This window comes from Uranotaenia lowii, chromosome 3 (genome assembly GCF_029784155.1).
Source record: "Uranotaenia lowii strain MFRU-FL chromosome 3, ASM2978415v1, whole genome shotgun sequence".
Lineage (NCBI taxonomy): Eukaryota > Metazoa > Arthropoda > Insecta > Diptera > Culicidae > Uranotaenia > Uranotaenia lowii.
The window spans coordinates 114,530,622-114,557,749 of record NC_073693.1 but is presented as its reverse complement, the minus strand read 5'-3'; the positions used below and the strand labels follow the sequence as shown (position 1 = coordinate 114,557,749).

General features: G+C 35.5%; 4 protein-coding genes across 4 annotated transcripts; 2 read left to right on the top strand and 2 right to left on the bottom strand.

The window, feature by feature from the left end:
* Positions 1-2,036: 2,036 nt before the first annotated feature.
* LOC129752538 (chymotrypsin-2-like) lies at positions 2,037-2,937 on the top strand. Its single transcript, XM_055748313.1, has 3 exons — positions 2,037-2,272; positions 2,331-2,721; positions 2,788-2,937. The coding sequence occupies exons 1-3, from the start codon at positions 2,037-2,039 to the stop codon at positions 2,935-2,937; spliced, it is 777 nt and encodes a 258-aa protein (XP_055604288.1).
* A 5,292-nt stretch (positions 2,938-8,229) lies between these two features.
* Positions 8,230-9,250, top strand: LOC129756232 (chymotrypsin-2-like). The gene is made up of 3 exons (XM_055753046.1): positions 8,230-8,354; positions 8,416-8,984; positions 9,072-9,250. The coding sequence occupies exons 1-3, from the start codon at positions 8,312-8,314 to the stop codon at positions 9,219-9,221; spliced, it is 762 nt and encodes a 253-aa protein (XP_055609021.1). The 5' UTR covers positions 8,230-8,311; the 3' UTR covers positions 9,222-9,250.
* Positions 9,251-16,919: 7,669 nt separating this feature from the next.
* Positions 16,920-18,354, bottom strand: LOC129756230 (chymotrypsin-2-like). The gene is made up of 3 exons (XM_055753045.1): positions 17,829-18,354; positions 17,199-17,767; positions 16,920-17,111 (listed from the first exon to the last, which is right to left on the bottom strand). The coding sequence occupies exons 1-3, from the start codon at positions 17,869-17,871 to the stop codon at positions 16,962-16,964; spliced, it is 762 nt and encodes a 253-aa protein (XP_055609020.1). The 5' UTR covers positions 17,872-18,354; the 3' UTR covers positions 16,920-16,961.
* Positions 18,355-24,788: 6,434 nt separating this feature from the next.
* LOC129752537 (putative gustatory receptor 59f) lies at positions 24,789-26,215 on the bottom strand. Its single transcript, XM_055748312.1, has 4 exons — positions 25,265-26,215; positions 25,131-25,196; positions 24,973-25,062; positions 24,789-24,908 (listed from the first exon to the last, which is right to left on the bottom strand). The coding sequence occupies exons 1-4, from the start codon at positions 26,213-26,215 to the stop codon at positions 24,834-24,836; spliced, it is 1,182 nt and encodes a 393-aa protein (XP_055604287.1). The 3' UTR covers positions 24,789-24,833.
* Positions 26,216-27,128: the final 913 nt, after the last annotated feature.

Below are 27,128 nucleotides of genomic sequence, written 5' to 3'. Positions count from 1 at the left end.
TACCGTTTTCCGTTTGAGTCACCACAATGGTGCGTCGCGTCAGAGACAGCATTGTACTAAAAGCTAAACTTGTTCTAAACAGCAGCGTTCTCCAGCGTTGACGTGTTTTGAAATAAATCAAAATTCCAGCGTGTCAGCAGGGTTTAGAATATTTTGTTTATGCTTTTTTGTCGAAGTTTGACACAAATATACTCAAAAATAAAATTATCGTCGATTTTCTGTGTTTTGTAATATTAGGCACCCCGAGTTTTGTCTAAAAAAAATGCTGGAAAGCCTTGTCAGTGTTATTAGTATTGTGCTGCAAAAAATTCCCAGTGCGTCGCGTCAGCGTTTTAGTACTGAACAACAGCGTTGGCAGCTGACGTGACACGACGTCCGACGTGCTATTGTGTGAGCGCCTTTATCCTATTAGGATATATATAGACAGTTTTCTACGAACACTACCTTATCGAAAGGAGAGCATATCCAAATTGTTACTGAAACCCATTTCAACGTGATATTATTATCTTATCTAGATATGGCTTTGATATCAAAATCATCGTTTGGGTAGTATGTATGTATGTATGTATGTATGGTTCCCCCATCGGTAGCAAGGTCCTGCCTATGGCTGTGTGGCTTGGCCTTCGAATTTCTTCTAGGGCTTCCACGGTCCGATGGTTCGTCGAAAGAAGGCATCCAACCCTCAGAAACCTACAATGGCCGGCTACCCGTGCCGCTTGCAGTGATTTCTTTAGGCTATCCCCAGATGCATTCCCTCTAATGAAATATGTATCTTGATAATAAGGAATTTGAATATTATTATTGGAAATGTACAGTGGTTTAATAATAATGGCATATAGTTATGAAATAACAGTAAAATGTTGAAATTAATGAGACATATAATGTTTATAATGTTTAGCAATAACAATAGTTTTCAGAAGGATACAAACCGTATATGCTTAGAAATAATAAGATAAAATATATAATTAAATGCATATTGAGTTTTAAAAGGATACATTTATGAGCGGATACCCTGACATATCCATTCAATGGTACATCTGTTGTACAGACTGTGGTAAGCTGAAACTCAAATCAAAATCATCGTTTGGGTAGTTTCGAAAAAAAAAAAAAAAAAAAAAAAAAAATATATATATATATATATATATATATATATATATATATATATATATATATATATATATATATATATATATATATATATATATATATATATATATATATATATATATATATATATATATATATATACATATATATATATCTCCTTTAATGCAAATAGTTTATTTTTCTGACTCAATTTGCTTGCTTCGAAAACTTTTAATTGAATTTCGAAGCTCTCATTCGCACGCATTAGGCATAGTTCTGTGGTAGCGTGCGCGCTTCTCAACATGAAGGTTTTGTTATAATTTGAGATATTTAAACATTCTACGAGTTCAAAATTATGCCTCATTTTGATTGGAAAATATTGAATATCAAAATATCTTACCTTGAATTTTTTTTCTTCTGTTCGAAGAGAATTCTAACTGTTTGGATGAGTTCAAAAACCGCATTTTTTGGTTCAAAAACACTCCGAAAGTGATGTGTGAAGAATTTAAAATAAGAATATATTTGAGGCACTCAGAGCCTATCCATCAATGGAAATTATGATTTTTATGTTAACTATGGCAAACATTTCTTCATATCTTAATCTTTAAATAGTTCAACTACACAATTGGAATGGGCAATCCATTTTGTCTGTTTTGATCTATTTAAAAAAGTGTATAAAATAACTTAAGTCCGATTTCATTTTGGAAACATGTATGCATTTTTTGGATCAGATGTTTTGTCTAATGACTCAAACACTAAATAAATTAGAACATTCGGTGCTGTTTGCACAAAACAATCCTTTGTAGAGGTTACCTCTAATCCTTGGCGAACTATTTTATTGAAGTGGTTTCCGCCTCATCAGGTATAAAAGCTAAACACTAGCTCCTGCTCATCATCACAAACCTTCCAACTACCTTCGAATAGTGTAAAGAAAATCAACCCAATTCAAAATGATAACATCAACCGTTTTAATGTGTACGCTTCTGTTGGCGAAGAACATTTGGGGAGCAGAAGTGCCGCTGCAGCTGGATGATAACTACGTTAATCGTGTTGTCGGTGGCCAGGAGGCCGCTGAAGGATCTGTCCCATATCAGGTGTCTCTGCAGTTGAAAGGATTTGGCCACAACTGTGGTGGAGCAATCATTTCGGATCGATGGATTCTAACAGCCGGCCATTGCGTTGAATAGTAAGTTTATTCATTTTCAATTAATCAAAATGCAAATTAACATTCATCATTTGTGCAGTCAATCAACGGAAAAGCTGACTGTTCTAGTCGGTACAAATAGTCTCAAAGAAGGTGGACAACAATACGCCATTGACAAGTTCATCACCCACAAGTATCACGATGTTCCGCAGTTCGCCAACGATATTGCCCTGGTTCGATTGAAGGAAAAATTGCAGTTTTCGGAAACGGTTCAGCCAATCCAATACTGGGAAAAGGAAGTCGACGAAGGAAGGGAGGTCACTTTGACCGGATGGGGACGAACCTCAGCCGGAGGACCAATTCCGACGAAACTTCAGACCATTCAGCTGAAAACTCTTTCCAACGATCAGTGCTCAAACTTATCCGTTGGCTCCAACGTTGATATCGGGCACATTTGTACGCTTACTCATACGGGTGAAGGCGCTTGTAATGTGAGGCTTTTTTTAGGACTTTTTTTTAACATGACATCAAACATAAAGTTTATATTTTAATTACAGGGTGACTCCGGTGGTCCACTGACGCTGGACGGAAAACTGATTGGGCTGGTCAATTTCGGTGTTCCCTGTGCCAAAGGTTATCCGGATGCTTACGCACGAGTTTCATACTACCACGAATGGATTCGGACAAATATTGCGGAAAATCCATAGGAGTTTGTTTTTTCCTGTTAACTACATTGATGATGATGTTAATAGTGATAGAGGACAAAATAAAACTGTTTTTTTGATTTATGTAATGTAATTCGAATAAAAAGGAAAGAAAATACTAGAAAACTAAAAGGATGATTGCCAAATTACATATACCGTAAATTGGAGTGAAAGGGGATAGAAAAATGGAAAATATTAAAATTTTATCATCAAGAAATCTGCAAATATTCCTTTTCCTTTTCTGGACGTATAAGTTCTTTATTGTAACATAACAGCAAATAGAACATCAATTCACATAATTTTGCTTGAAAAAAAATATATATATTCTAAACATTCAAAGTATATTCAACTTTCAAAACAAAAGAATACATATCCTATACTCGCCAAACTTGTTCAAAAAAAAACTCGCCATGGTCAATTAAATCTCTCTCTCTTTTTTCACGGTTTTCAAAAATGTTTTTTAAATGCTCACAGTTTCTCGAAGAAATTATAACTTTATTTTCAATGTTTTAATTTCATCGTGTTGAGTTAATTTAACGTAAGAACCAATCAAAATCCCAATTTAATATTTCAAGTTTCCGATATATTAAAAATTGAATTTTTTTTTGTCCACACACGTGTTTCTAAGGTTTGAACAATTTAGGGACGCTGATCCCAGATATGCAATTAGTTTTTTGATCTGTTCTTATTTTCGAGATAACTGTATACAAATTCAATAAATATATTTGTGTACTTTTTTGGCTTTATCTACATTCCAAAGATTATGAAAATAAAGGTTTCAGTTCAATGATCTAATTTTCCTAAAACCATGAGTAATTTTAAATTGTGAGCAAAAAAGTTTAAGAAGTTTTCTTTTTGAAAATTTATTTCAATTCTGCAAAACACGGAAAAATTTATAATCAATTATGTTTTTTTACTACATACTAGCTTTTGCCTGTAGGAGTTTTTGAATAATTCACTTTTTAAAGTCATTCAGAATGAATGCAAATTTCTGAAAAATCGGTCAACGGTTTTTGCAGACACGGTGTCCACCATTTTTCTACGTCATGTTAGAAAAACACATTAAATTAAAAAAAAAATATCACAAAAAAGTTGCTTTCATATCTTGTAAAAAATGCTGAAACCTTATGAAATTATTCAATATGATAATAAAAATGTTGAGACTTCAAGTAATTCAATAGTGTAAAGTTTGTAATAATTGGTTCAGTAGTTCCTTGAATATAAGGTGTAAGATCTGGCGTTCCAACTTTTTTTCTCACTGGTTATTACTTTGTGTATTCAAAACACACGTCAGGTCTCTGAGTGCTAAAACATAATTTTTCGGGGTTTCTTTTAATGATTTTGTTCGGTGATGTTTTTAAAAAATTCGCTTGTTTTACGTTTTAATCTACTTTTATTCGATCATCTACAGAAAAAAAGCAATTTTTCAGCCTGCTAGGACCGTCTTTCACCCTAGATGGCCCTAGCAGGCGGACAAAAAAAAATTAACAAAAGAAGCCCCGAAAAATTACATCCAGTGGTGATCTAAATGGTCGTGAATAAAACATAATTCCAATCGTTTTGCAGGTTTCTAATTTTTTTTAAATAAATGAAAATGCTCAATATCAAATACTCAAAGACTTTCTTGAATGATGTTAGAAGAAGTTGAATTTCATTTATTCAAACTTCAACAAATTTTAGAATTTTTTTTCGAAGTGTTGCATTTCTGAAATTAAAATATAAAGGCAAGATCTGAATTCTAGCTTGGATGGAGGGTAAAAACTCGATACTGATCAATTTTAATACTTTTTCAAAACAAGAGGTGATAGTCAAAATATGACGAATGATTTGAATTCAAAATTTTCAAAATTAGTAATTGAAACATAAGCACCAAAATTACTGTTCCGTTGTGTTATTTAAGTAAAATCGACAGTTAACTTTTATGGTTCTCTTTTAGGTGAGTATGTCAACAATTTTAAAAGTAGGTATGATTGAATTAATCGAAACGTAATTTGAAAAATAATAAGTCCTTGCTACTATTTTTTTTAAAATTTATTACACCATATCAAGCTAATCGTGGGATCTCTTATCTGTATTTCACGGAAATATTGCAAGAATGGTGGTTATTATGATTAAATTAGTTCAACAGTATCTGTTTATAAAGGGTGATACGGTCAAAATTTGGTCAGTATCAACTTGACGTATTTCTGTCAATTTTGCATTTAAAAAACCTGAACACCCCTCATTTTGAAGGTGTGTGGGTAGAATGTTGCTCCTATTTTGATGTTGGAATTCACTCTTCAGTTGTCAAAATGCCGTCAAAGGAAGAAGAGCAGCGTATCAAAATTTTGCTCGCGCATCGCGAAAATCCGAGCTACTCGCACGCAAAGCTGGCGAAATCGCTAAAAGTTGCCAAATCAACCGTTACAAATGTAATTAAAGTGTTTGGGGAACGCTTGTCGACAGCCAGGAAGTCTGGATCAGGGGGGAATCGAAAACCGGAAGCCGCTGAGACGACAAAGAGAGTTACCGGTTGTTTCAAGCGAAACTCTAACCTCTCTCTCCGAGATGCCGCAAATAAGCCGGGTGTCGTCTACAACCGTGCATCGAGCCAAAAAACGAGCCGGACTATCGACTTACAAGAAGGTAGTGACTCCAAATCGCGATGATAAACAAAATACGACGGCCAAAGCGCGATCCCGGAGGCTGTACACGACGATGCTGACGAAGTTTGACTGCGTGGTCATGGACGACGAAACCTACGTCAAAGCCGACTACAAGCAGCTTCCGGGACAGGAGTTTTATACGGCAAAAGGAAGGGGAAAGGTAGCAGATATTTTCAAGCACATGAAACTGTCAAAGTTCGCGAAGAAATATCTGGTTTGGCAAGCCATCTGTACCTGTGGCTTGAAAAATAGCATATTCATAGCTTCCGGGACTGTCAACCAAGAAATTTACGTGAAAGAGTGTTTGAATATACGTCTGCTGCCTTTCCTGAAGAAACACGGTTGTTCCGTACTGTTTTGGCCGGATTTGGCATCTTGCCATTACGGTAAAAAGGCCATGGAGTGGTACGCCGCCAACAACGTGCAGGTGATTCCCAATGACAAGAACCCTCTCAACACGCCAGAGCTCCGCCCAATTTAGAAAAACTGGGCTATTGTCAAGCGGAACCTAAAGCAGACCAAAAAAACTGCTAAGGACGAGTAGCAGTTCAAGACAAACTGGCTTTCTGCGGCGAGGAAGGTGGACAAGGTGGCTGTACAAAATCTGATGGCAGGGGTTAAGCGTAAGGCCCGGCAATTCGGATTTGGAAAAGCGGAAGCCTAACTGAATATTTTTCCTGAATTTTATACTAATTAAACTTGAAAAAGAAATTTAATTTGATTTTTTAAATAAACGATTTCACCGATTTACACGCGTTTTCCCTTGACCAAATTTTGAAAATATCTATTCTTATTAAAAAAATGAATTTCTGAAGAGTTTTTTTCAATGGTTTTGTGTAACAGTCCAGGTAATATACCGTCAAACGTGGCATCATGCAACAGCGGGATGATGCAACATTTGTATACCACAGCACTGTTATAATTTTTAATTTGATTAAAATTAATCGAGTTATCTTTTTATGAATACAAAATGATGATGACATGTTTTTTCACATCTTAAGCAAGAATTGTAAGGTTTTTCATTATTATTTAAAATTAAAAAAATAAACCATCAATAAATGTACAAATTTTAACATTTTTTGATGCCGCAAAAAACTTTACCAAGTATGACGGATTGGCTTAATGATATCACCTACAATTTATTTACTGGTTTGATCATCCTATTCCAACACTGATGGTGTAAAAATATTTTTCGAACAATCACCAAATTTCTTCAAATAAATATTTTATAATTCAGTTAACTGTCTGAGGTAAGATGCAACAAAATGCAAATCAAGCTTGTTGCTAATTACCCCTTTTTTTCTAAATAAACTGAAAATCGCATGTTTTTCAAAACTTCAAAAATAACTGAAGAAGCCAATTATTTTTTCTGACTACGACAGTTTGATGTCCCACTAACCTTAAAACCTTTGATACAAAAAGGGTATGACCGGACGTGAGTTTTCAAGAAGCCTCTGAAGTTGAAATGTAGCTGACCCAGTTCAAAGCTTTCCAGGCAACCGACTGAACTTTTCCGAAATTTTGTACTGAATACCAAGCAATATGGAAAATATTTATTTCATTAATTCTTCTTCTTCCGGGCTCATTATTAAACTTTTACACATTATAGCAGCCAGAAGGAACTGTAGCCGTAACCTATAACATATTAAGTATGTTCCAATTATACTTCATTATCAAACTAGGTATTCTGCCACTCTCTGGAGCCACCTTTGCTTTGGTACAGAATTTTTTTTTACAATTCCTTCGTTTTTCCAATACCTTGGCATGTCAAAGAAGTGTGTTAAAGGCTCACATCTTTTTTCGAAACTTCATTTAAAAATCTAATGATATTTACCTACATTAAGAATCAAGGAAGACTTAAATATGTACTTTCCTACATTTTACCTATAAAAATTTAAAATTTTACCTCAAACCTCCTAAACGTTCTGTTCTGTGTAGTTGAAATTTTTTTATTATCCATTTTAAATTTAGCCTTTGTTGTAATATCTTTGAACCCTACATTACGTTGAAATCGCCATTACTTGTTTTTAAAGCTGTTTGCTACTAAAATTTGCACAGGCCCAAAGAAAATTCGATTTGGATTTTTTCATTTTGGAATTTATAAATCGAAACATCATGAAATCCTATTCAATTTCTAATGCACATTACAGATTTTTGAGCAAAATGTGACTTGTGTACAACTTCACAAGACAATGTTTATCTAGTTCGACCTACAATCAACTAGATCACTTTCCCTAAGTATTAAACGAAAAGGTCAAGTAACAAATAAAAGATTCAAGTACCATGTCCTTGATTGAGTTCAGTGGAGCATGTTAATAAATATCAATAGTTCCTTGTTATTAAAGGTTGTCTCAAGTGTTTTACAATCGGGAAAATCCTGGCGTTACTGAAAGATTTTTTGCCTTTTAACAAAAACAAGTAAACTAATTTAAATCCTACTCACGAGGCGCTACTTTCAGTTTGGACACTCTATCCACGAGTCATTTCTAGTGGTCATTCAGCCTAAAGCCTCCAGATTAGATTACAAGTAGTCTGCTCCACTAGACAGAACCGAAACTATTTACGTCACACTCTTACAGTAGCAAACATACACCTTGGCTTATCGAGAAAGTTTTGAACTAGTAATTTTTATTGTTATCATTCTATCGAACCTCTCAAGTATAAAATACAACTGCCAATAGTGAATCAGTATCATTACCTTGCCTGATTCAGTCGTAGAAAGAATTTCCAAAATGAAAGTGTTTCTAGTTTTCTGTAGCTTTTTGATCGCTTCTGGTAACATCAAATATTACCATTAGATTGTACCATTTCTTTACCATGTTCTTTTACCCCAAAGCACTAGGAAGTTTTCTTCAATACGATGATAAATACATCAATCGAGTAGTGGGAGGTCAGGAGGCGAAACCAGGCTCTGCTCCGTACCAAGTATCGCTGCAAGGACTTTTCGGTCATTCATGTGGAGGCGCAATCATCGGGGATCAGTGGGTTCTAACGGCTGCTCATTGCGTTCAAGGATCGGTTTCTGGAATGCAAGTCCTGGTCGGAACAAATAGTTTGAAGGAAGGTGGCCGCAAGTACAAGCCCTCCAAATTTATTGTGCATAGCCGTTACAACAAGCCGCAATTCCACAACGACATCGCTCTTATAAAGTTGACCGATAAAATTCAGTTCTCGGACGATATCAAGGTGATCGGTTATTCCGAAAAGGTAGTTCCCGTGAATTCAACCCTCGTTCTTACTGGATGGGGAAGAACTTCTACTAATGGACCGATTCCGACCAAACTGCAAACCATCGAACTGAATTACGTTCCCTATGAAGAGTGTCGAAAGTTGCATGGGGACAGTGAGGATGTCGATATCGGGCACATTTGCACGCTCAATAAGGTTGGAGAAGGTGCTTGCAATGTGAGTGCATAGTTTATGAAGCCATAATTGACGTGACGAATTTAGCAGAGATCGGTGTACTGATATGATAATATTGTATGTTTTCAGGGTGATTCCGGTGGTCCGCTGACTTACAATGGTAAATTGGTAGGAGTCGTGAACTTTGGTGTACCGTGTGCGAGAGGATATCCGGATGCCTATGCTCGAGTTTCTTACTATCATGATTGGATCCGAACTAACATCAAAAATAATTCCTGAATAAAAAAAAAATAAAAAGATTGTGCTAGTTGCTGTAAAATGATAATCTTTTCTCGAAGTCATCCGATAGCATAATGTTTTGTCATTTAGAAGAGGTTGGCACCATTAATTAATTCAAGTCTTGTAGCTGATCTTAAACTTTTAAAAAGCAATCTTCGGAAGCAAGTTGAATTGTTATTTTAAAGATACAAGTTTTCCCGCAATTTTCCAAACAAGCTTTATAAGTTATTGCCCGTTTGTTTGTTTTGCGCACGCGCTTGTAAATGAAAATAAAATCACGAACGATTTTTTTTTCAGCCACGAGACCCACTCAAGGATTAAGGGGTTGAGTGCTGTTCTAACATTTTATATGAAGAACCGAGTGTAGGTAGATATGTATTTTTTACCGCCGGGTGTCAAATGATCCCTATCACCCTTTCCGTTAAAACCATCTTGTTTGTCAACCGATTTTTACAAAATTTATAGCTATGGAAAGCTTGTAACGTGACTCAAACATGATTTTCAGACAGTAAAGGGTGATACGGTCAAAATTTGGTCAATATCAACTTGACGTATTTCTTTCAATTTTGCATTTAAAAAACCTGAACACCCCTCATTTTGAAGGTGTGTGTGTGTGTGTAGAATGTTGCTCCTATTTTGATTTTGTAATTCACTCTTCAGTTGTCAAAATGCCGTGCAAGGAAAAAGAGCAGCGTATCAAAATTTTGCTCGCGCATCTCGAAAATCCAAGCTACTCGCAAGCAAAGCTGGCAAAATCGCTAAAAATTGCCAAATCAACCGTTACAAATGTAATTCCGGTGTTTGGGGAACGTTTGTCGACAGCCAGGAAGTCTGGATCGGGGGGAAATCGAAAAGCGGAAGCCGCTGAGACGACAATGATAGTTGCCGGTAGTTTCAAGCGAAACCCTAAGCTCTCTCTCCGAGATGCCGCAAATAAGCTGGGTGTATCGTCTACAACCGTGCATCGAGCCGAAAAACGAGCCGGACTATCGACTTCCAAGAAGGTAGTGACTCCAAATAGCAATGATAAACAAAATACGACGGCCAAAGCGCGATCCCGGAGGCTGTACACGACGATGCTGACGAAGTTTGACTGCGTGGTAATGGGCGACGAAACCTACGTTAAAGCCGACTACAAGCAGCTTCCGGGACAGGAGTTTTATAAGGCAAAAGGAAGTGGAAAGGTAGCAGGTATTTTCAAGCACATGAAACTGTCAAAGTTCGCGAAGAAATATCTGGTTTGGCAAGCCATCTGTACCTGTGGCTTGAAAAATAGCATCTTTATAGCTTCCGGGACTGTCAACCAAGAAATTTACGTGAAAGAGTGTTTGAATAAACGTCTGCTGCCTTTCCTGAAGAAACACGGTTGTTCCGTACTGTTTTGGCCGGATTTGGCATCTTGCCATTACGGTAAAAAGGCCATGGAGTGGTACGCCGCCAACAACGTGTAGGTGGTTCCCAAGGACAAGAACCCTCCATAAACGGCAGAGCTCCGCCCAATTGAGGAATACTGGGCTATTGTCAAGCGGAACCTAAAGAAGACCAAAAAACTGCTAAGGACGAGCAGCAGTTAAAGGCAAACTGGCTTTCTGCGACGAAGAAGGTGGACACGGTGGCTGTACAAAATTTGATGGCAGGGGTTAAGCGTAAGGCCCGGCAATTCGGATTTGGAAAAGCGGAAGCCTAACTGAATATTTTTCCTGAATTTTAAACTAGTTAAACTTGAGAAAGAAGTTTGATTTGATTTTTTGAATAAACGATTTCACCGATTTACACGCGTTTTCCCTTGACCAAATTTTACCGTATCACCCTTCATACAGCTACAATCATTTTTTATAAAATTATTCAAAGTCGAAGAAAAAAAATTTTTTTTTTGAAAAAAAAAACATGCTTTGGAAAAAGGCTGTAAATCAGTTATTAATTGCTCGAAACAAACATTCAGTGTCTGAGAAAGCTGAAGTAAGAAACTATAAATTACATTTACGGATTTTTTAATTTCTTATCATCATGGCCAAAATGAATTTAAAAAGTGATGTAAAAACCGAACTTTTAATTAATCAACTGCCATAACTGTTCCAGTCACAGCAGAAAATTTTTGAAAGTGAATTGGAAAATTGAAGTAATTTGTAATATTTTGGCATCTTCAGATTTATGAAACACCATTTTTCGTAATCTACAAATTTTATAAAAATTATTGCTTAGCTTAGCTTAGCTTGTTTGACTACTCAAATCCACGTTAAATCATTAAGCCCGAAATACTTCAATTAGTCTTCAACAATACCACCATTTTCTCATGGTTTTAATAAAAATCATTCAATGTATTTCGAATTTCATGATCGCTGGCGTGGCTAAGTAGAACGAGTTCCACATCGCCAATGGTTGCTACTCCGTGATTGATCGAGGCCCGAGGCCATCAATTTTGTACAAGGGCCAAAAGAATGCAGCTTGGGATTAGCAGCTCATTCTCAATGTACAATGTACAATGCTCTCCCTTTCAAAAATGATCAATAACGGTGCCGGCCACGTCCCAGTAGTCAAAGAGGAATGAAGGCAGGATTGTTAGTAAGATTCTTTTTAGGATCAACCATAAATCTGTTATTCCAGTTTTCTTCAAAAGCTTTTTTTGAAAATCTCTGAACAATGATAAGTCAGTATCACCAGCTATAGAAACCATCTATACGTCTGTGAATCTATATTCAAGTATCTCAGGAAGGACTATGTTTGTAAGGGAGAGGTTTGGTTCAGGAGCCATTTTTGGAAAATGGTGCGATCTTCGTTTACCTACACCTCCTATGCTCCTAGACATTTCCTGAGGAAACTCCTATTAACATCTACGAGGCGTTATTAGTTTTAAAATTTAAAAAGAATTCTGAACACTCAAATAATTTGAAAATAATCTCTAACACATCACTGATTTTCAATACGACTCTTGGACCAAAGAATGGGTTGTGTTAGTTAGCGAAATGTAAACATCCATTTTGGTATGATGCGATCTTTTGTGAGTGATCTTCATTTAAAAGTATATTCTAAATTTCTAGCTTTTCTCCCTTTATGTTATTCCTGTGCAATTCTCTAATTTATAGAACGGCTTTTGAGATTTTATTTAACTCACCAACAATTTCAATATCCTAAATCTTCACGAACAGTTTTGTATTCAAGAATTATATAACACTTTTATATGATAAACATCAAATTTTATAAAAATTATTGTAATGAAAAATACGTGCATTTTGGAAATAAGAATAATCATGTTGGAAAAAAAATTTAATAGGAGTTATTGTCATTTGAAGTTCAAAACATGTCATTTATCCCCTCCAGTACGTTTAGTGATAAAAAGCATACCGGAAAATAAATTTACAAGGAAAAATAACCGATTCCAACTACTTTTGTTGCGTTAGATTGCAAAATCTTCAGGATGGTTAGAAAACCAAAAATGTTTGAACTCGGTCATTATTTTACAAAATTTTGGCCCCTTTTAAAAAAGTTAAAAAATATCTCTATATCTCATACAAACTTTAAACTCGTTGAGCGACCCAAATCTGGCAAAGGATTAATTTTAGCCAGCAGCGCATAGCATTTCACAGATTCATAATTTTCCATACAAACTTTTCGGGCACTCTAGTGTCCGATCCCAGGATTTCCCGACCGTGATGTTCCGAAAATCCAATATGTTGTGGAAACGCAGAAAATCCCGGGAATTTCGATAAATAGAGCTAAATTATTAAAAACTTACACCACCTAAATAGGAAAAATGGATCAGATTCAGAAAGGAAAATGATTGTTCTTTCTTGATATACGTATGGCTTAAACTAAAACAATTTTATTTCTAAAAACTGGTATATACAATGAATTTGATGAAAAATGTTTTTTTTTCGTTCAAAAACTTAGTGTAAAAGTGAAAAATGACAAAGAATCTAAAAAAAAACGCTACGACAAGAATTTGAATGTTCTATTTTGCAACATCATTAGCTTAATTAAAGGAAAAGAAATGACACTATTTCAAACAAATGGATATTTTTTTTTAATTTACGAGATACGATGAATAACCTAAAGTGAAAAATCTATCTCAATTTATTCAAATTTTTGCAGCAAGAAACAGTCAATACTGTCAGTAAAGTACGAATATAGGTTCTTTTAATTTTTTTTCAAATCCAATTTTTTTCTATTTCTAAGCACCTACAACGATTATTTAAATGTATTTGATTGATATTGAACCATTATTGTTTGAACCATTTAATGATTAAGAAGTTAAAAGAAAGTTCCTCGGAGGAAATAACTTTGTTTACCGGTTTTTTTTTCATAAAAACTTGTAAGCAGATTTTAAAATGTATTTTAGGCTTTCAAAAAACCTTGCATGATCATTTTTACATACTTTTTACAAAAAATCGATTTGGACACATAAATAAAAATTACATCTCAATTTGATTTTATTTTGTTTTATTTGGTAAATACAGGGAATAAATGTGGGCAAAATCCGGGCTTTTTCAATGAAATTCGGGCAACCGGGCCAGGCTGGAATTTTTTCATGTTTGTATGAAAGATCCGGGCATGTCCGAATGATAAAACCAGGCAATCTGACAAGCTTAAGGACTGTATTCGAAAAAAAAGCAACACTTTCATTTGTGAATAACTTTTGAACAGATTGATGGAAATTGATGAAATTTTCAGAGATACTACCTTACTAGTAATGTAATGTTTAAATTTTCAAAATTCAGAGGCGATCCAATGCATAAATTGATCGACAAAAGATCGTGACAAATCTAGGAAAGTTCCATTGAAAGACCCCGAAACAGCAGGAAAACAACTATGCGACCTGAATTCATGTGGTAAATAGTTATAGAAGTCCTAGACGATATAACTGTGAGCTAAAATACGAATAAAAGTAAGAATGATTAATTCCATGAAGGTATGGAAAGTATAGGGTTAGATAGAACGCAATCCGAACCTTTCAACTGAGGAGATGGTGAAGCAGGTCAATTTTTTTGTCTGATTTGCCCAACATACAAAAAAACAGACCAAACATCATGTCTGAAAATAAAAAAGCTTTCCACCTAAAAAATAAACAAAATACGATGGTTAAATACTGCGGAAAATGGTGGACCCGTTAGTGGGGTCTAATATTGAAAAAGTTCGTAAAAGAAATCAAAACGAACTTTCTAAAGGGTACCCGGTGGATCTCCTGTTAGAAATTTCTCGTTGACAAGCCTCGTCAGAGTGTTCCGGAGAAGAAAGAGAAGAAAAATATATCTGGTACTAAATTTGGATGACGATCTGTGAAAGATGCAAACGGTGGGTGGTACACAACTATCGGCGCAATTAACAGTTAAAATACAGAAAAAATGCCTACAAATGCCGACCGTTTTCCTTCCATAGCATTTTCAAAGGTTTTTAAAAGTTGATATGATACCCCATTTTGATTGGATCTGAAATCATTCCAAGCTGCAAAAACTATTGTAGAACGATAAAAAGTCAATAATGTTGTTTTCATGCAAAGGGTAGACAACCTACTAAATTCGCCATAACTTCGAAAATAGAAAATTTTTTGTACTTTTGAAGGTCAAGCTCCACTAAAAGAAAACCTCAACTAAAATAGCCTTAACATAGAAAAACGGAAGTTCATAGTGTGTAGTATAGATGGCGCAGATGTTGCCTAAACATTTTGGTCAATAAACTTATATTTTAGATGCTATCTCAAAAACCACTAGACAGATTGCCACACAATTTTTCGCATGTAAACATTACATTACTAGGTAATATCTCTGAAAAATTCTCCTATTTCCATCCATCCGTTCAAAAGTTATTTACAAATGAAAGTGCATTTTTTCGAATACAGTCTTTATAAATTTTACAAAAAAAAAGAAACTTTTGATAGAATTCCAATATTTTGCGAAACTCGAGCAAGGTTATGTAAATCAGCTAGTATTGCAATAAGACGTACGAGCAAGTTTGCCGAAATAACAGAAAAATCTATAATTTCACTAAATTTTCATCACAGAATCTGTGTCACAGAACACAGAATACTGGAAATATTCATAGATTTCACAGATTTTTAAAATTGTTTGTTATGTATTTCCATAATTATATTTTTTTTTCAAATAATATTAGTAATTTTATTTGACTTTTCTTAAGTAAAAATGTAAAATAATCAATTTTTCATTAATTTTCAAGAAATTTATGCTATTTCCATCACAGAATTTTTGGGTGAAATCATAAAAAGTAGGAATGTTTTTTTTTCGATAAAACACAGATTTTTTATTGGAAAATTTGCGTACGAGGCTTTTAAATTTATTAACCTTCCTGCAATGTGAGTCAAAGTTGAAACGTCTATTAAAAGTTATGCTTAGAATTTTAGGGTCTTTCTTATACGGTATTGGTGCTCCGTCCAACTCGGCTCAAAGCTTCCAGGGAATATGGTTTTCAATACCATGAGACATTTCTCTGGAGCCATCGTGGTGAAACCCATATAAATTTGGCCCATTTGCTCTCAGCTGTCTGTAGCCTCCTTTTATAAACTTTAAAACTTCGATCCGCTGCAACCATCAGAATGTCGTCGGCATACAATAAGATACTGAAGAGGTTGCAAAACTTCAATGCCACTCGGCGCTATCTCTATGTCAAAAATGCACTGTAACATGCATTGTAGGTATCAAAGATTATATTATAGGAAATACACTCTTGGAATGAAGACTCGATCTCACATGCAAAATGATGCATGTCCACTACACTCAAGCGAAACATGAAAAACATTTTATGGGATTTTCATCCTATTGGATAATCGAACACAAAACATCATTTTTACATTTTCTTTCCAATCCGAAACCTTAACTATTATACTACCTTGGCCAGATGGAGGACGAGGGATAGTTGTCATAGTCTTTCTGCCCCCGATCAATCCATCCATCGGTGGTTTATTTCATCCTCCTTTAACAGGGTCCTTTGTCTTGTGAAGGGAATGCGCATGGGAATGGATTCCCATTGAATGGGTATTGGAAATTAACATTTTATTTGGTTTGCTACTGCCTGCCTCACACACACACACACACACACACACACACACACACACACACACACACACACACACACACACACACACACACACACACACACACACACACACACACACACACACACACACACACACACACACACACACACACACACACACACACACACACACACACACACACACACACACACACACACACACACACACACACACACACACACACACACACACACACACACACACACACACACACACACACACACACACACACACACACACACACCCACACACGCGCACAACTTCTTACAGACGGTTAGCTTGGTCGGTGTTTTGAAACAAAGAAATTTTTTTTATGACAACTTACATACACACGCACAGCATTGACCGAACAGATCAATTCATTGGAGTCTGGCAACCTGGCGATTTTTCAACCTCCTTTGTTTTGTGACGGAATAGGAAAGGACGTGAAAATGTTTTTATTTTGTTTCTTTCAGTCATAAGAAATGTTTTTGCGCTGGGAGAACAACTCTAGTGATTACATATCGAATCAGCACCAAAGGCGTTCACATCTTAGCCAATAACGTTAAAATATCTTGAACTCTTGATTGGAGTAAAGGTTGTATTATGGGTGTATGAGAAAAGCATCCAAACTTCCTTTTTTATGATTTTCGGGTCAGTAAGATCGAGGTGAATCATTTACGTAAGCAGGCAGAATATATTTCAAAGTCTTCAATCTAAGAATTATTTTTTATGTTAGTTCGGATCCAATCATGATAGTAAGAAACTCGAGCATAGGCATCCGGATATCCTCTCGCACACGGTACACCAAAGTTCACGACTCCTACCAATTTACCATTGTAAGTCAGCGGACCACCGGAATCACCCTGAAAACATACAATATTATCATATCAGTACACCGATCTCTGCTAAATTCGTCACGTCAATTATGGCTTCATAAACTATGCACTCACATTGCAAGCACCTTCTCCAACCTTATTGAGCGTGCAAATGTGCCCGATATCGACATCCTCACTGTCCCCATGCAACTTTCGACACTCTTCATAGGGAACGTAATTCAGTTCGATGGTTTGCAGTTTGGTCGGAATCGGTCCATTAGTAGAAGTTCTTCCCCATCCAGTAAGAACGAGGGTTGAATTCACGGGAACTACCTTTTCGGAATAACCGATCACCTTGATATCGTCCGAGAACTGAATTTTATCGGTCAACTTTATAAGAGCGATGTCGTTGTGGAATTGCGGCTTGTTGTAACGGCTATGCACAATAAATTTGGAGGGCTTGTACTTGCGGCCACCTTCCTTCAAACTATTTGTTCCGACCAGGACTTGCATTCCAGAAACCGATCCTTGAACGCAATGAGCAGCCGTTAGAACCCACTGATCCCCGATGATTGCGCCTCCACATGAATGACCGAAAAGTCCTTGCAGCGATACTTGGTACGGAGCAGAGCCTGGTTTCGCCTCCTGACCTCCCACTACTCGATTGATGTATTTATCATCGTATTGAAGAAAACTTCCTAGTGCTTTGGGGTAAAAGAACATGGTAAAGAAATGGTACAATCTAATGGTAATATTTGATGTTACCAGAAGCGATCAAAAAACTACAGAAAACAAGAAACACTTTCATTTTGGAAACACTTTCTTCGACGGAATCAGGCAAGGTAATGATACTTTTCTATTACTGGTAAAGGCATTTTATACTTGAGAGGTTCGATAGTGCGATAATAGTAATAACTATTTAGTTCAATCATCGATAAGCCCAGATATGCAAGTTTGAATACAAACTTTCTAGGAACAGTGTGACGTAGTTTTGGTTATGTCCGGTGGAACAGATTAGTTGTAATCTAATCTAGAGAAGAGAATCCACTGTTGACTGAATGGCCACTAGAAATGGCTCGTGGTTGGAGTATCAAATCTGAGAGTAGTGCCTTATGAGTAGGTTTAATAAGTCTACTCGTTTTGTAATAAGGGCAAGTTATTGCATTCTTTCAGGAGCGCCTGGATTTCCCTGATCGTAGAAAACACTCAAAGCAACTTTTAATAACAATGACTATTGATATTTATTAACATGCTCCACTGAACTCAATCGAGGACATGATACTCAATAGTTTTTTCGTTCGATTCATTTCGTATTTTGATCTTTTTTCTATAATTCAAATTGATCATAACATTCTCATGAATTAAAGTTCATTAGTAGCGAAGGTTGCAAAAATATATTGAATTTGACCCCCTCATTTCTGAGTTACAAAAGGTATGTCAGTTTAAAACCTTTTGGGTCAGAGCTATACGAGAATCCATAATTACCAACAAGCGTTTCAGGATACAGTGGTCGTCTCATGTTTAACACCAATAAATGCAAACGTTTTTCACCGAAGCAAATCACGCGACATATACGTGTCTGTAAGCTATAATTAAGGCACTAAATCTGAATCATATTTCAGTGCAAAAGGAGCTGACGAGTGAATTCTGGACTGATGAACCTAAATCTGTGGAAAACTCTGAGGAACACTTAATACTAAAAGTTTTATTTTATAATCCCAAATTCGTCATATTCAATATGAATTTCATTTAGAACTAGTTGACAAGGTGTGCTTTGTTACACATTGTATTAGCTACCGTTGAAGGAAATACTCATAGTGATTTAGATTTAGATTTGTAAGGATATTATTTAAAATTTAAATTTCAACAAAACCAAAAATGAACCTCTTGAAATGAAATCTGCAACTTCAGTTTCGAATTGCAATACAAAGAAGATTAACTCTAGATTTCATAAATATTTTTTTTTCTTCTGTTCTCAAAACCTGATCTTAAATTTGTTTTCCATACTTTATTTTTCATTTGGCTCTGTATTTTTTTTATTATTAAGTTCCTTAATTCTACAAAAATAAATGATTTACTTGTAGACAATTTCTCTCCCACGTCAATTTTAGTTCCATTTGTTTGATCAGATTCCAAGTCTCTCTTCCTTTTCTATCTTCCCATAGAAAAGAAGGGAGGAGTCTCAAATTATCAATTATTTAAAAAGTTATCGAGTTATGCTCAAAAACTGTGTGAAAGTCCCTTCTTCGCTTTCTATCTCCCCACTGGAATTAGGGGGAGGGAAGGTGTCAAATCAGTATAGAAACAATTGTCTATCCCAAATACTCCCATACTAACTTTGGTTTAATTCGGATGTTAATTTTATAGATATGCCACAAAAAATGTTTGGAGCTCCTGTCTCCTGAAAAAAAGGGGGGGAGGGGTCTCAAATAGTCAAAAAATAATGCTCGTACCCAAATAAGTACATATGGAAAGGTTCCATGTTTTGCATGTAAGCTCATCTTTTCCTCACCCTCTATCACCACTGGAAGGAGGGAAGACTTTAAATCATAGAAACATTACTCTTATCAAAATACAATCGCATACTAAACCGGTGCTTTTCAGCTGAATAATTCTTAAAATTTACAAAAAATGCATGGTGGCTCCCTTTCCTCTTCCTATTTCTTAATTGGGATCAGGAGAGGTCCCAAGCAACCATAGAGTCTTTCCCGTATCCAAATATCTTCGCACACATGTCAAATTTAGTTGCATTTGCGGAATTATTTCTCCAAATATGCTCAAAATTGTATGGGCGCCTCCTCTCTCCTCCCTATTTCCTCAATAGAAGGTGGGAAGTGCCTCAAACCACCGTGAGATCATTTCGTTCACCCAATTACCCTCGCATGCCAAATTTGATTCCTTTCGCTTGATTAATTATCGAGTTATCAAATAATCATAGAACCTTTTCTCACAACCAAGGATCTTCCCATGCCAAATTTGGGTCGGTTTTCTTGACGAATTCTCAAGTTGTTAAAAAATCTATATCTATGAGAGCCTCCCTTTCCGCTTTCAATCTCTCCGCTACAAAAAAGGAAGGATCTGAAACCATCTCAGAAATGTTTAATCTAATTAAATTCCCATGCATGCCTATCAGACAGACAGAAATCTTTTTTTTATATATTTCTATTTTTCTCAATACACACCTTTCAGAACCGACAGAAATGCTAATAGTCGGTCAGGTTCATATAGATCTGGATTATTAAGTTGGACGCAGGGCCGTAGGAAGAACCGACAAAAGGGGGGGGGGGGGATTTTTGGTGACTGATTTTTACCTATGATTTTTTCCCAGCAATGCATGAATAGAAAAAAGTTAAAAAAAAAAATAGAAATGAAAGTTTTCGATTTAAATCATAACTTTAGAAAATTGGTTCTAAACCTAAAAGGTGAGCTTAATTCGCTTTCATCGATGGTAAAAATCATTGAATTTGTTCAAGAGTCTGGTAGATTAAGGTTAGTTGTTTTTGGCATAAAATAAGCCTTTTTAGGAGAGTCTTCCATTCCTAAAAAAAACCTATTCTTTACTCAAATTAAACAAGGCAACTATTTTGCAAATTCAAAGATTTTAACCTTTGATGAAAATAAATCAAACTTGCAGCAAATGTAAAAGATAAAAAATAATCAGATTTTCGGATCAAATTTTCTTGTTGCAAAGTTGAACCAAATTAATGATTTAAGTATGAAATTTGGCTTTAAGAAAACTGCAATATTAACACATTGCTGACCAAATACGAGATATCTCTTTTTTGCGCTTGTCGCTAGTGTGCTCCATTATCTAATAATGAAACCTCATTCTACAAAATTTAACACAACACTTCTCGTTACTCAAATATCCATATTGAATTGGAGAATTTTATCTATTGGTTTCGAAAACATGAAATGCCGAATTTTGGTGTCCTTAGTATGTTAATAATGTTAAAAAAAAATATTAAGTTTTGTGCAGATTTTAAAGATTTTGTTTTTTTTAAGCAAATATTTTTCAAAAAGAACCCATACCATAATGAAAATCCTGTGGATGATTTTATAAATAAAATTTGGGGTTTTTCGGATAAAACAAAAAACTAAAATTTTACTTTTTTTGTGATTTTCAGCTGAATCGTGTTTACATACTAACTTTGTTTAAAAAATTGATACCTGGAAATTGAATTGACGAGCAATCTTAACACATTAACAATCTATGACGAGAAAAATCGAAATTCGGCACTCTATTTATCAGAGACCCCTAGACTAAATTTCACAAATTTAGCATTTTTAAGTTACGGCAAATGTTGTGTTAAATTTTGTCGAATAAAGTTTAACACTTAAATTCAGCCCATTCGAATCCAACTGTGTAAGTTGAAATTTCAGGCACTAGACAAGATGAAAATTGATGTTGAAAAACATGCGAAAAAAATTCGCCTTGTCTCGGGGCCCATGTATTAACATTCTACTACAGAAGACAACCTGGCGTATGGAAGTTATTCTGGTCGAGTGTCGAAGTCTATCGGAATGAAGGGAATTGTTCTACCATGTGTTCATCATCATTTTAATGGTCTATTTCTATTCCCATAATTTCATCTTACGGAAGTTGGACTCAAATTTGGTCATTTTTTAAGCTCGGCGAATTCCCGTGTATAAATTTTTGAGCCGATGCTAAATCACGCAATTATTGTAAAAGTTAACGGTTAATGAGGACGTTCCTTTTTCTGTCGTTCGATACAAAATTGAAAATCATGGTTCAATGAGGCTGGAACAAATATCAATTTCTTCTTTTTTCGCCCCCCCCGTCCTCTTCGAAATTTCCTAAAAAATCCGAAAGGAAAATAAATAAGGTTTGAAGTATTTTATGGAAATTTCGACTATTTTCGAAATTCCCTTCCCCCCTTCGGAATTAAAAAAAACAAAGAGGGAAACAAATAAAGTTTAAAGTAGTTTATGTAAATTTTGATAAAAAATTCCAATATCTGAAAGATTACAAGATCAAAAAACAAATTTAAGAAGAAGGGAGTTATTTCACCTTTTGTTTTCTTGATTAGATTGAATTATTCGATAAAAAAATACTTGATTGGTTTTGTGCAACGATATAGTATGTAATTTTGTTGCATACAAGGTTCCGTGAATTTATTCAAATTTATTTGTTTTTCGCATTATTTTTTATTGTCCGCCGCCCCCCTTCCACATCACTAAAACAATATTGTGCGTTTAAATAAAAAATTTATAAACGTCGTTGGTGAACTGGCATCATGGCTGACTTCCGATCAGAACATATTGAGTCGTTTTATTTAAGCGTGCGCCAAGAAATTTTCTGTTTTCACATTCACATAAAATCAACGTTGCCACAAATTCATTTGAATCGTTTGTGTATCTCATTCTTGCCCTAAGAGTATATTTCACGCGAACACAAACGATTGCTGGCGAAAACAGCAACAGCAACAACAAAAAAACATTTCCACCCCGACAGAGGGTGGTAGTTTGTACAAAATATTTCGATCCCGACCGATTTTACTCAAACCGTTTGGACGCTCATAAACGGGCCACAGACTACACAACATTTGTACAAATGCGATGAATTACAATGAAATTTTGTCGCTGTGAACACGATTTGCATCGTGTATGGCACTGCTTGCATGACTTGTTGTTGTTTCTGTTTTCGCCAGCAATCGTTTGTGATCGCGTGAAATATATTTGTATCGTGCGTGGGCGAGCATAGATCAAACAATCGTCGCGGAATCTCCGAATTTGTACAAGCCATTTGTATAGTCTATGGCCCGCTATACAAGCAGTGCCATACACGAATTTCATCGCATTTGTACCAATGTTGTGTAGTCTGTGGCCCGCTTAATGTATGTAGAGATACTCTGGTGGATACAAAATTATGTGTGGCAACGTTGCTTATAATATTTACACTGTTATTTTTTTAAACGCAACTGTCAAAAGTTCGGAAGTAAGTTCGGGATCGGAAGTCCGGACTTCCGAAGTAAAATTTAGTGCTGGCGCTATAATATTTGTGTTGTAAAGACGACTCCCTTTAAAAGGGGTCATCCGAAATCTGAAAACATTTTCCATTATTCTTGGTTCTAATGGATACCCATGCCAAATTTTGGAAAAAAATGGATGTGGATATGTTTTTAATGATCCATTATTCACTTTTTATATTTCATACGGCTCAAAATTAGGACTTCTATGGACCTTGGGTTATCTTTATACCAAATCCTATTAGCTTCCCTTAAATTTTGGCAAAATCACAACATGCGTCATGAAAATCCAAACCATACGCACACAGAAATAGCGAAATCGTTGAATACCTATAAAAAGCATATCCTAGCGAGTTCAGTATGATTTTTTAGCATAAAATCATAGTATAGATTCTCCTCTATCGATTTGTCAGAAAATATTGTCTTATTAATTGTTCTCTGCAAAGCCAATTACAGCATTTAAAACAAATTGGTTAAATTTTACAGGTATTAAATGTTACAGATTTCAAAACACGAGTGGCACATGTTAGCCACATGGGGCGTTATAAGAACTTGTCCCCTACTCAATATGGCGCGGGTCCAACAGTTGGTGATTTCAGGAAGAAAAATTTTTAGAGATGGGGAAGCTGATTTTTCGTAAGTTAAAAATTGTTGACTAATCGTTTTTACATCTTTTGTTATTTTAACAGAATTTGGAATTGGAGCAGCTAGGACGGTCAAGACAAAGACTATGGAAGCAACTTCAATGACAATTTTTCGAGGATTTATTTGTTTATTTAAGTGAAAAGAAGTACAAAAAGTTTTTCTAATTCGAAAATGAAAATGAAGTAAGTTGAATAAAATAAAATTCTCCTGTAAAATCCACATAGTTTATGTTTAAAAGATACGAAAAACCTCACTACCTTTAAATTTCAATAAAATATACGTGAATCACATGCAGCAGAACGAATCCCTTTTAACATTTGATCCATGTTTTTTCACTTATAACTTATATGAAAATTTCGTGATAATTGCTCGCTGTGCAAGCTCTGTTCCACATGATTTTCCAGAGGACTGAAACAGCCGTCAAATCGCTAATAAATGCTCCGTACCAAATTTTTGGCAATAGAACGTCAGTGTGGTTCCCGAATTTAAACACTTCACCCCAAAATAGACCCAAAATAGGATAACATTATAATTTCTGAACGCATCTGATGTTGTCATACTGCAGATCTAGGATCAATTTTAACAAGGATTATGCCGAAAACTCTGCATTTTGTGCCAAACTATAATTTATTAATGTTACCAAAGATCCCTTTGATAGACATTCCCGAGCCGCAGACATTTTATTAAGAATTATTAAAAAAAAGTTGACTCTGGTTGAAATTGTTGCTATGCAGACGGCCATGTTGCCCATATACGTGTTTCACTCGTTTCATTTTTCTTCTTCCCACGGGTTGCTTGACTTAAAACTTGGTGCGGAAATGTTTGCTTTCTTCAGCCCCCTGTGATTTTTATGGTAGCAAAAATCCATGTACATTCTCACGTAGCGTTCATGTGAGGAGTTTTTTCAGTGTAGGTAAATTTTATTTGGAACACAACATGCAAAACCAACAACTCACTCAACATTCAAAGCTAATCCGAAGAATTTTTTTTAATTCTTGAGCGGATAGTTGTTATTATCAACAAAATTGTTTTCATGACGAGTCCAATAGGCCACCATGTGAATCTAAGTCGTTGCTTTTCGTTTTATTTGTTACATTGATCATGATTATCGAATTAATGATGATTATCCTGAAGTTTATTCCGGTTTCGGAGCATCAGATTTATCAAACTGTATCAAAATAACCAAATACGTTGTCAGAGCTCCAAGTATCTGAAATCATATTAAAAAATTAAATGTTCAAGTCACACAATGTAGGACATGGGAATGAACTTACACTTGCTAGCAGTTTGAGATCAAGTGCTACAATTCCACAGGCCATGTAGGGTCCCTTCTGATGCATGATTTGCCGTGTGAAAATCGTCACCTGTACTTAGGATGATGATGGGTGAAATGAAAGTACTTAACAAACTGCAAAAACCTATAATTATTTACCTCTATTTTAAATTGTTCGTGATCTGATAGAGGAATAGCTTGAATAAGTAAACCGGTATATTCTCTCTGAAATGAATTGAATTAGGATTATATGAAATGTACCTCGGTATTACTGATACATTTAAGACACTTACCTCGTTTTCCATCAAATGATTGGGATACAATATGAGCAGCATCTTACAAATATACATCAAAACCCAGACAACTGAATAGATAAGATAGTTCAGGGCGTCAATCGTAAAAGTTTGAACATTGGTATGTTGGTACACTTCTAAACAAGTGATACTGGTACCGATTAGCACGAGAACCATTGTAATTATGTTTAACAATCCATATTCTTGATTGATCTTGAAAACTAAGCGGTGCAACAACATGTGTTCTTTTCTCAGAAGTTCCAATGTGTCGGAATGACTGGGAAGATCGGACTTCAAGGTGTAACGTAACGAAAATATTACACCGTTGATAGTTTTGCACTTTTCATAAGCGAATAAAATGACGAATGCATATTGCAGTAAGCTTAGCGTGTGAATAGTGTGTGGAACGTAGTAGATCAAAGTCGTTAACATTAATTTGACTATACTTTGGTCATAGATTCCACCCAACACCAGGACAGCACACCAATAAACCATCAAGAAAAGAACCATTTTTTTCATCTGATATCGCAACCAGTGTAAATCCTTCTCTTCGTTAATTTTTCGGAACGCCTCAATAGTTCTCAGTAGCAGATTAATAATTTCTTCACATTTCTTTCGCTTCCATGCACAGGCAAGGACGACGATTGCACTTCCAACCAATCCTAGAATCATCTCGCAGTTGTACAGAACGAAGGTGAAAAACGGAATATTCATCTTTTCAAATCGCCATTTACGCTTCCAGTAAAATCCAACCATACCCCCGATGATCAACAGGATACCTAAACAAAACTGTAGTACTTGGTAGAAAATCTCCCGCCACTGTTTGTTATTCGCGTCCGGATCAAGTGCCTTTATTGGGAAGGGAGCTGCACCGAAACACTGGGCTATGGTCAACGCTGGACGCAGCGCACGATCCAAGATTTTGCGATCACCAGATTTATCACCGGCCATTTTCATCTTAACGTTTGGATGCCATTGAGAGTCCTGAAATTCTTAGAATGAAAAATATTCCATGGGATATCCCATTTAAGTTTTCACCAACCTGTTTTATGACACCCATTTTAAAAGACTTTTCTGATGTGAGTGGACAAAATCGCAAAACATCTGTAGGTATAATTAAATTCCACTCTTCTGAAGTAGGATGTTTTGCTGGCATGTACAAAAACATGTTTTGAGTGATCCTCAATTAAAACATTTCCAATTCCTCTATGCACAGTGAACTTAATTAGCTAAAATGAGAACTAACGGTTTGAAGTTAAACTTTTTCTGTTTATAGAGCTCAAAATATTAAAAAAATATTTTTAAAAGAATTTGTTAAATTTTACCATTTTCTTCGATTTTTTTTACAAATTGAATCTAAGTTGAACAGATCGACACAATTTTTTCTGGTTAGTAGGAAAAATCCTATAATCTTAGTTCAAATTGTCATATCCTTTAAAATAAGCTCTCAGCACAGACAATTCACAGCATTGCTCCGAAATTTGCTTTCCACAATTGGCACTTGAGATTAAAAGTTCTGAAATTCAACGGGGCATCATGCAACAGCGGGGTTAGATGCAACATTTGTATACCACAGAAGACTGAGTCGATTTGGGGTCCTTTTTAAATTTCTCAAACCTTGGGGTCTTAAAGCTTCGTGTTGGTTCAAAACTCATCCTTGATTTTTTGCAGAATTTTAAAGTAACATTTACATGAGTAAATTTGGACTTTTAGGTTTGTATGGGAAAATTGAATATTTTGTACTGAAAAATCGTCATCATTTTTGTTTCTTCTGTGCAACCGAGCCTGCTAATGGTTTTTGTGCCAATTTATTAATTCTTCAAAGGAAATTTTCTGCTGAACAACTTTTTCGAAGATCGCAACT

Coding starts and splice junctions, on each gene's coding strand:
- LOC129752537 (XM_055748312.1), bottom strand. CDS start 26,215: ATGGCCGGTGATAAATCTGGTGATCGCAAAATCTTGGATCGTGCGCTG. Junction 25,197..25,264: donor ATCATTTGATGGAAAACGAG/GTAAGTGTCTTA, acceptor AATTCATTTCAG/AGAGAATATACCGGTTTACT. Junction 25,063..25,130: donor ACGAACAATTTAAAATAGAG/GTAAATAATTAT, acceptor TCCTAAGTACAG/GTGACGATTTTCACACGGCA.
- LOC129752538 (XM_055748313.1), top strand. CDS start 2,037: ATGATAACATCAACCGTTTTAATGTGTACGCTTCTGTTGGCGAAGAAC. Junction 2,273..2,330: donor GCCGGCCATTGCGTTGAATA/GTAAGTTTATTC, acceptor TCATTTGTGCAG/TCAATCAACGGAAAAGCTGA. Junction 2,722..2,787: donor CGGGTGAAGGCGCTTGTAAT/GTGAGGCTTTTT, acceptor TTTTAATTACAG/GGTGACTCCGGTGGTCCACT.
- LOC129756232 (XM_055753046.1), top strand. CDS start 8,312: ATGAAAGTGTTTCTAGTTTTCTGTAGCTTTTTGATCGCTTCTG. Junction 8,355..8,415: donor TAGCTTTTTGATCGCTTCTG/GTAACATCAAAT, acceptor TTTACCCCAAAG/CACTAGGAAGTTTTCTTCAA. Junction 8,985..9,071: donor TTGGAGAAGGTGCTTGCAAT/GTGAGTGCATAG, acceptor GTATGTTTTCAG/GGTGATTCCGGTGGTCCGCT.
- LOC129756230 (XM_055753045.1), bottom strand. CDS start 17,871: ATGAAAGTGTTTCTTGTTTTCTGTAGTTTTTTGATCGCTTCTG. Junction 17,768..17,828: donor TAGTTTTTTGATCGCTTCTG/GTAACATCAAAT, acceptor TTTACCCCAAAG/CACTAGGAAGTTTTCTTCAA. Junction 17,112..17,198: donor TTGGAGAAGGTGCTTGCAAT/GTGAGTGCATAG, acceptor GTATGTTTTCAG/GGTGATTCCGGTGGTCCGCT.